The sequence below is a fragment of the Anneissia japonica genome, unplaced genomic scaffold (genome assembly GCF_011630105.1).
Source record: "Anneissia japonica isolate Jap-2015-1 unplaced genomic scaffold, ASM1163010v1 scaffold199_len4679917_cov187, whole genome shotgun sequence".
Lineage (NCBI taxonomy): Eukaryota > Metazoa > Echinodermata > Crinoidea > Comatulida > Comatulidae > Anneissia > Anneissia japonica.
The window spans coordinates 1,063,856-1,073,921 of NW_022686322.1; the positions used below are offsets into that span (position 1 = coordinate 1,063,856).

At 35.8% G+C, this 10,066-nt stretch overlaps 1 protein-coding gene across 1 annotated transcript in view; it reads left to right on the plus strand.

Annotated features, from left to right (window-relative positions):
- Positions 1-3,343, plus strand: part of LOC117114454 (hepatocyte nuclear factor 4-alpha-like) — a 29,412-nt gene extending 26,069 nt beyond the window's left edge. The window contains exon 5 of the mRNA XM_033258124.1: positions 1,481-3,343. Within this exon, the coding sequence (XP_033114015.1) occupies positions 1,481-1,708 (228 nt within the window). The 3' untranslated portion in view covers positions 1,709-3,343. The remainder of the gene's footprint in view (positions 1-1,480) is intronic.
- Positions 3,344-10,066: the final 6,723 nt, after the last annotated feature.

Here is a 10,066-nt window from a genome sequence, read left to right on the forward strand (position 1 = left end):
GTATATACATATATATAGTTTACATTATTAATGTCCTGTAGGAACTAGAGTGTTTGCCACTGTGATACAAATCAGGGTCACAAAAGTAGGGCACAAAAAGAGGTTGCTTGATTGTGGTGGTTTGTAGGTGCTAAAGAGAAAGATTAGCTTTGCTTAACTTTACTCCAGTTAAAGATGATAAACACAATAGAAAAAAATAAAAGGGCCAGAAATAGCAAATACTAAATAATGTTCAGCCGTAGTATTAAGGAAGTTGAAGACAATAAAATCAATTAAATAAAAAATGATTGTAAGCGATCCAAAAATGATTGTGGAAATTATTTGTTTCACTTCTGTTCTCCAGTAATTAAAACTATTAATATGAAAGTACCTATGATTTTTTTTTTATTCTGCTGAAAACAAATATGCCTTTAACACAATAACATCTGCTTTGGTACTTTTAAATGTCTTGGATCTTTGGATTATGTTAAATTATTTATCTTGGCAGTCTATTTTTTTCTGAAGTAGTAAAACATATTCAATCAACTGGCCCAGCTCAGCGAACATACAAATATTTAATGAGATAACAGCCCTGTTAGGTTCACCTGGTTTGTGTAAATGAACTGGCCTGAGTAGTAGCTGAGTAAATATATAAATCTACATGGGTCGTTAAGAGGTTACTGCCCTCACAAATTATGTCTTTAGCAATGTCCTTCATTTCTGGCTCATAGTGGATTTAGCAAAGAAGGTAATATCCTGTACCTAAACTACATAAGAAAGCATGCTTAACCTCTGTACTTGTTTCACATTAGCTCACAACTTTAACTCTAATGACCTTATTTTTCCTGGCCTATTATTTAGAATACACAGCACCTAGGTACTAATTAAAACCCGTCATCAAATAATTATCAAATTATTAATCATGGAAAGCAAAAATGAAATTTTACATTGTTTGGATTATATATGCCATAAAAAATAATACATATTTGTAGATTTGAATATATTTGTATATAATACTTGTAGCAGTGGTGTCTTAGAGATAATACTATCACTCTGTTAGTCATTCTTACAAACTTAGGGATGTTAAACGTAACTAATTTATTTTTCACCTTAAAATGGTTTACTAGTAATATGTTAACAAATGCCAAGATCTTTGATTCAGGAATTTTCTCAGGAAAACTGATACATGACATGTATCATTCAAATATGTTAATTTTTGAAGACCTGGTGACTCAGATAATAAGTGTGTAGTTGGCTTGCATCACCAGAGATATTTCTAGGTCAAAGTGGGGGTCAAAGCAATTGCCATACTCAATGCTTTCCTTGACATACAAGTATTTTTGTTTCTGCAGTTTAGAGCCAAATAAGATTGATAGAATTATATACACAATGAGATGGCTATAAACACTTGATGCTATCACAACAGTCTTAGGTCAGATAACCACCTAGGCTAGGTGAATGTTCTCATAATTGCTGGAGAAACTTCAATTAAGGCTGATCATTTAATATCTTCATGTCTGTAGACCGGGCCGGATTGAAGCTCCCCCATCACGTCGAGGAATTACAGCTTCAGGTTGTAGCTGCTCTTCAGTCGCAGATGCTATTAAATCACCCGTTCGATCGTGCAGTGTTTCCACGGCTCATGACCAGACTGTCGGACATCCGTCAATTCAGCGTCATCAACTCGGACAAAATGTTGAACGTGTTCGACGGACACCAACCATGCTAACCTGCCACTTAAAAAAAAAGAAAGACTATGGTAGAAGTTCTTTGTGGCAATTAGAAAAACATTTATTTAATTTTTGGAATATTTAAGTTTCCTCTTTGTAAAAGATTATTTGTTGGAAATTTGTGCTAAAATTTGAAAGAAATATCTTTAAAAAAAATTATTGATACCTTTCACCTTTGTAACCTTTGTATTTTTTTTACTGATTTTATTTCTGTATTGCATTTATGTATGTAGTATTTATTCATAAATTCAATACACATCGCTTCATTGCTAAAGGACAAGTTTAGCATATTATAAAGCTTCATTGTAAAGTAAGATAATGATAATTTGATAATTGTGAAATGTACCTAGAAACAAAAATTTATTGATTTCTAGACCAATTATTCCAAAAAGATAGATCACAAATTGAGTGTCGTCATACTTATGTTAAACATTTAACTGTATTTCCTTTGTGTCAAAAACAGGTCATACACAGCTGATCATGCAAGTTGGTATATGTTTATTCCCTTTGGATTTAAAATGTCTCTCAATAATAGAACTTGTAAGCCATTAAATATTGGAACGTGTTAATGAGAGAACTCATTTTGTCCTACCACTGTTAATCTTTGCGCCAACTTTTAACAAATAACTTGTAAATACACGCAAGGACAAATAAAATTCTCCGGCTTTACTCGCACCTGTGCATACATATTGTATCACGTATCACGTTGACTGTTTCTATGTTCTTTTTTTTTTTAAGTTTAGTTTTGGGTATTTAAAGAGAGTAGTGTATTACTGGTGTGGAGAGGGTAGGGCTTGGGGATGCAAGCTCTCAAAATAAGCTTGCGGGCCCCCTTCCTAGAAATTTGCTTAGATGAAAAGTTACAATTAAGTATAATTTCACGTTATTTTGCCATCTAAATCTCCGCTCTCTTAATCATCGAAGCCCCCACTTAGCCTTGTTGCCACCACCAGCACCCCTCCCTCCCTATCAATGCTGCTTTATATGCCACTATTTACTGACCTGTGCTATATACTGTTAAGTTCTGTATTCTCGCATGTTTTGTATTATTTCATTCACTAATGAAGCTACTGTAGAATTACCAGTATTATCAAAAATCAGAAAATATATGTAAATTAAAATTAAATATTGTACTGTAAAAACAATACTCTAAAAATATGGAATTTGTCTGAAAATGTAAGTTGTTTATTCCTTTCCATGCTGCAGTTACACACATTGGCTTATTTTTCAATAAGTTGTGTACTGAAGTGTCAAATTAAGTGAGCACTGTACTCCCCCCCCCCCCCCCATCAGCACTGTGATTGGAAGCATGTACTGTAAAATACTATTATCTTGCAATCAAGTAATGAAATATATCATTCCTGCTTCTTTAAAAATCATATTATTGTAGTTTTAAGTGTCCATGGCTATTGAAAGTCAAGGAAAATAACCATACACTTATACTACCCTCTGCATTTTTATAAAACATTATTTAGCAGTTGGTAATCTTAACTGAATACTTTTTCAACAACTCATCAATAAAACTGGCTTTTAAAGGGGCAAGATTATTTGAATTGTTATAAATTTTAACCGTTTATGTATTTATTACAACAGTTAGGATAAAAAAAAAGAAATTAAAAAAAGCCCTCCTAAAGTTAACCAAAGTTGAAAAACTATCAGTTGATTATCAAGGTATAAAGCTCTGTCTACACTATTTGAAATTTTCTTTGAAAAAAAAACTGTTGTATGCCCATATATAGTCATGACGTGCCTGTATATGGTCATGATGTGATGTAATCATGACCATATTTAGGCATATCAGATGTTTTGTCAAATAAAATTGGATAAATCTTAACAGTATATCAATATTTCATTGGTTATTGTTCGTTATCAATTACTTTTAACGGCAACTTTTGCCAAATTTGCTACAAATTAATGATTTATTTAAATTTGTTCATTCAAAGAAATATATCGATTTTATGTTATGTTAAGAAGTGCTCGGTCAATACCTGTATTATATTTAGATGTTTGTTGTGCTAAATAATCATTGAAAAGTGATGTTTTCAATATGTTTAATATAGTATTGACCAGTTTAATGTCGAACTAGAGGTATGCTTCCACTAAATGATAAGTCTTCTTCATTAGTCTTTTATTGGTTTTTCATAGCTATCTTTATAATCTCTGGATTGCACTCCTTTCCATATGTCCCCTACATAGATGAAATTTCTATGTGTGTGTGTGGAAAATTTCAGTTAATTTCAGTATTCGTGTTTGCCAAGATTAGCAAGTCTGAAATGTGTCTAATATGCCATCAACACTAAGTTTATATATTGAAACATGAACATTTCCTGAGATTTAAGACGGGTAAATATTGGTGAAAGGATTGGACTAGATAGAACAGTGTCAATCTTATCCATAATGAGCAAACACTCTGCCTAACTTTGAGATATCCAATGAATTGAAACTAAGTTGCCTAACTAAACTAAAGTTGCTTAACTTTGGAATGAGCTTCCTAACTTTTAGCCATCCATTGCAATTATCACTTGCATTTCAATGTATATTATAAGAAAAAAAGTGTTATTAAGAAACACAAATTTCAAAGCTTATCTGTAATTTGATTATTTTAGACCATGCTTGGTAGTTTATGCAAAACTACATTGATAAATACTTAATGGTTATTTAATAGCATAAAAGACCATTATGTTATATATATTATGTATTGAGAAATTTCTATTATATGTAAATACTGAATTGAAGTTTATATAGTATAATTTGTGCTTCTTTTTTATTTTGTTCTGTTTTCTTTGGTCACGCATTCCTCTTTAGCTTAAGATAAAACAATCCAATGCAGCTGGTATACTCAAAATATAAGCTTTTTCTTACCAGTCTTTGTTCTCAGGCTTTTCCCACTGTAGACCCCACCCCTGTAGACTTCCCCTCCTCCTCCCACCCCTTCAATATTCTTGCTCTAGTTTTACATACTAGACTGATGTGCTATATTTATAAGTGAACCAACAAAATTGTACTAGAAGAAAAATAAGTAGAGTATATATATAGGTAGATATTTAAATAAATCAAATTTCATATGTTGCCATGATAACCACATTATTTAAAGGCGATATGAATTACTACACCCAAGGGTCGTTTGGTTAAAACAGTGTTACCTTGCTTTAATTTATTAAATGTCCCCGAGTAATAGATTGATTGATTGATTGACGTCATGAATGGAAGTAGATTTTAAAGGACTAGAGGGCGCACTTGAACAAATCTCCACACGCCACAAGGTACATTACTGTATATAATCGGGAGAACTTTCAAGAAGTATTTTTTACGTAACCAACAGTGGCGGCGCCAAGATTTCCCCGACGGGTGGTCGAAGCACCCCGACAATGGGGGGGGGGAGAATGATGTCCCCGACGAGACAAAAATGGGCGTGGTCGGGCGTCGCTAAAAACCTTTCGAAAGTGGTCCAGGGGACGTATCCCCCGAAAATATTACAATTTAGGGGTTTCAAAAGCTTATTTACTGGATTTTAGAGTGTATTAATAGGCCTATGTACAATGGTAATGGTTGGAGACTTGTATAGCACAATACTGTACATATAAATTTTGATTTCTCCCCGACGAATTGTGGTTTTTCTTCCCCGCGGGGGGGGGGGGGTGCTGTAGCCCTAGCCCCACCGTATCGCCGTCTCTGGTAACCAAGACTGAAGGGGACGGGACCTAGGCTATATCTTGCAAGTACTGTAAACGGGCAGTTAGGTCACACTATATGCTATAAGTTAAGATTGTGTAGCATGACTTAAATGGTTTTGTTATGAGCCCCATTAATGTATTACTGTGATTTCCGTAGCACACATTAAGATAAGTTGTATCAGGGGGTGGTACACCTTCCACCTGGTTGTTGGTAGCCGTATCCCTCCTCTGTATTGACAATACTGGTGTCGTGAGAATTGAGTTCTGCATTCGCTATTCATGAAGACAAGTGCATATTTTTTGTTATACTTGAGGTTTTTCATCGGTAAACAAAAACCGATGATGTACGTGTAACAATAGATATAATGCTTACGACGAGTTCCGTTGTATATAAAAGTGTAGGAAATTCATAAAGGTGTGTTTGTTAAAATATTGGTGAAATGTTTTTACATTAAATTATTTAATCGAGTCAATATGTGTAGTTTGAAGCGTCTTCATTTTATAAATCCAATTCAACTTTATTTCGGAATTACATAGGCCTATTCCTTGTCACTGCGTGGTGACAACATCGTGCGACGACAACCTCAGAAGGTGTTTGCACGAGACAGTACAGAAGTCCAGTAAAATGACACGATTTGTATTCAGTACCAAGAACTTTATTAACTAAACCTCATAATGAAACCCAGTTTATGTAGATCATCATGTGCATATGATTGGTTACTATACAGTTGTGAAAGCGATTTCTCCTTAATCCTATGTATATAAGACGCGCTATATTGGCAATTTTTGGTTAATGTGTCTACATGAATAAAGTATAAAATATTAAACTGTTCCTTTGTCGCTTCCTATTTAATTGACACTGTCAAAATCAACATATAGTTTCCACCACGATATATCAACCTCACATCTACACAGTAGCATCATTAAAAATAATTATTATATACAATACGATAAAATCACTGGTTGAATTAAGTTCTTGTTTCGACTTAGAATATTGCCATAGGGAAACGTTACGCCCTCTACTTCAACTCTTACGCAGAGTAATGTATTCCATACTCAATTCAAAGTATCAAAATGTGTTTTCGTCTTAAAATAGTGATTGGATGTCGAATATCTGCCTGCAAAGTTGCTGACTCATCGCCTGTCATCTGTTAAGGTTTACATATTTTTAACTTGCTCGATTAGTTCAAGGGAGAAAATGGCTTTCTCATGGAAGCCACGTAAATTACAAATCATCGTCCATGGTTCAGTTGCACCAAGCCAAAATAATCACGAGATAAAAGTGGAAAATAACACTTTTAATTAGGTTGTACTCATTTCGTTTATCATAAATGAGTGGAAATTATTTGTCGATTTCATATTTTTGATGACGCTATAGGGCAGATTATGTGATAATTTAAACTAAATTATTCAAAGATACGTCTTAGCCCAAGCTATACTGTCCTAAGAAACATCCTAAATAACTAACAGGCAAAACAGGGGTCTCATGTCTCCCGGCATTAGACCTGTCAAATTTTAGCGATGAAGATATTTTTGGTCACATTGTGTGAAAGCTTGGCGCGTCTACAACAGCCGAATAGTATTTTGATTAAATATTATATTACTATGAATGTTAATATGCATGGATTTAATCTAATCACAAATAATCACTAAAAGTTGCAATTTTAATATAAAATTTAGATTTGAGTCACTTTATAAAATTAATCTTCGGCCCGAGATGAAACGCGCGTTACATTTGCGAGTACGATACGTAAAACCTTAGATGTATAGTGAATACGACCTCCGAGCACCTTGACAGAGATTACAAACAAAGATAGTTTGAATTTCGATCGAATGATTACAAACTATAATGTTTGATTGGACTAACCCCTTAAATGGAGCACTCGGAGGTCATTCTACGGATGCAAAGAAAATCCGAGATGGTGATTCGCATTTGAACCAGACGATGAACTTAGGATGACTCGATTGCTTTGATCGTCCTCGAGCAAATATAATACATATTATTGCTTTAAGCGACTCTCGACCTTGTCCTGCCCGATTCTGCCCTCAATATAAATAGACGAAAATAACAGTCACTGGAAGGAGAATCTTTTTCAAGAATTGTAACGATATTTCCATAAAATATTGTTTGTTCTTAAGATTCAATGTATAATCAACACGGTATCCATAATTAATATAGATCACATTCCTTGATTGGATATTAATATAAAATATTTAAATCACTGTATTTAAAACCAAAAAAATCTAATTCCCGATGTAATATCTACTAACATTTTGATTGGCTATAATTATTGAAACCAGTAGGGATTTACCATCGCGCCCCGACACACAACAAATAGCCTACCGTGCATCTACGGAACACGCACGCACAGTGCGAACAACAATCAGCACACAAAATATTCAGAAGGTATGGTACGATCATGAGCGGAATAAGATCATAAGCGGTGGCCGGGTTTTGGAGCGGTAGAAAATGCTCTCAGAATATTCGGGGTTTGACAATTTCCGACGGAGGAGGTCAAGTACTTGTAAGTCCTGGAGAAAGGCCATTTGGCCCCGGCTCTTCTCTCTTAGACATACTTATACAGAAGGTTGGGCTTGGCCTTTCCCGTTCCCTCGCATTAGGTAAATTTTATGCCGATGTGAGAAAATCGAGTCAATTTTAGTCAAAATGGATCACGGTGCCATTTTTTTATTACTTACATTTAAAAAAAAAATCTGCATAACGAAGGAATACAGTAACATATAAAGTGTCTTTGTGGTGGCGTAATATACCTTATGATAAATTGATACTTTCAACTGCAAAAATCAATTTTTCCTGTAGAAAGTAGGCCTAATTGTAACATTCAAAATTGGAGTTTTCCTCTTCAGGGGGTGGTGCCGAGAAGAGCTACCACCCGGTCGGAGGAAAAGCATTTCCTAGGGAAGAAAACAATATAGGCCTATAGGCCCGCGCCCCAATATGTATCTTTTTACATATAAGTCGAATCTAAAATTGATTAATATGCCTTTGAAACCAACCACCCCTTCCCCCACCTCAACCAGACACTTTCGAGAGAATTTGAGCGATACTCGACAACACTCTACTCTCATTTCCCCACCCCCTCCCCCAGTCGGGGGACATCGGATCCCCTCGGGCAAATCCTGGCTCCATCCCTGCTTTTCTTCAGGGGTCCCAAGAAGTTGGGAGAAGCCAGATTTCGAAAAATCATGATTCAAATTAACACAATGCACGAATTCCTTATCCTGTGGTTGAAAAAAGCACATTTACAATTTCATATTTTTAAGCCTAATCACAGCACGAGTCTCAATCCTACAATATTTCTTTTAGGCCTGAGTTATGCTAAATTTAGTTAAACTATTCCTAGCCTAAACACGCTAAGTGCTTAAGAAGACTGAATTATGCCGAATAAGCAGTCCCAATCACTGTTTAACTTTCTTTTTAAATTTGTGAAATCCCGACTGGGAGGGCAGTATTCTAATAAAACTTCTTGACAAGCGCCCTAGTTAAAAAATATAATGCATTTAATTGATGGATAGACAAATCCGAACCAAATTATATTATCAGCAGTGGCGTAGCTAGAGGCTTCGGCACCCGGGGCAAGAATAAAAATTTGCGCCCCCTTTCCCCCTCCCAAATTACCGGTATAATTTTGAAATAAATTGATATTGGTTGTATAGACTTTAAGCATAGGCTTAAAATAAGCACTGTCTAAATAACATTATTTAAACACGAATAACTATTATTCTAGCACTCATATGTTCTTTTTTACCAGGGGAGGCGCCAGGATTTGCCCGAGGAGGAGGGGTCCGAGGTCCCGGGGGTCGGCGATGCCCCGACGAGGGGAAAGATTTCCCTGTCGAGTGCATAGTGGGCGTGGTCGAGCGTCGCTTAAAATGTTCCGAAAGTGGTCTGGGGGTGGGGGGCGGGGCGAAGCTGCCCAAAATTTGTGACAATTTATGGGTTTCAAAGGGGACCTCCCCCTCTCCCCGGTTGCGCCACTCATGTTTCTTACTATTGAAACTGCATTACGATGTTTGGAACTTTGTATACAACTTTACCATTAACCTAATTTGTAAGGCTGTTGTATTTATCGCATGCAGCTTAGTATTCTTATTCTCTAAATTTATCTTATAGTAGAGTCTTGTAAGCTGAATTTTTAAGATTGTTTAAACTCGCAACTGAATTTTGTGTGATTTTGCATCAGCAAATAAGTTAATGATCAAACATGATCAAATGATGTCTGCTTCATCACTATCAATACTAAGTAGAATACGCTTTTCCTATCGTGGCTCTGAGATATGGCAAGATGAGCTTTAGTCGTGTCATTACAGATTCATAAAAACGGACATTTCAGTGCATAGACCTACTACGATCATCACCCTTACTTTACGGTACGAAGCCGCGCCCTATCCACCCGAATATTTAGCATCGACCAGTGAGTGACCTCCCCCTACATTCTCAGGTACCTACGTGCACGTGCAGGCTGCGTACAAATAGATCATGCGGTTCAGGGACGTATTCAGGGGGGGGGGGCGTGGGAGCCGCGGCTCCCCTTTGTACACAGTGTTAAAATTTTAAAGCTTATTCTTGAGCCAATACAAATTCTTTCCTGGGATCACTCAAAATGAATACTTCTAAACATGTAAATATGCATCAGTACACGTTATACATAGGCCTAATAG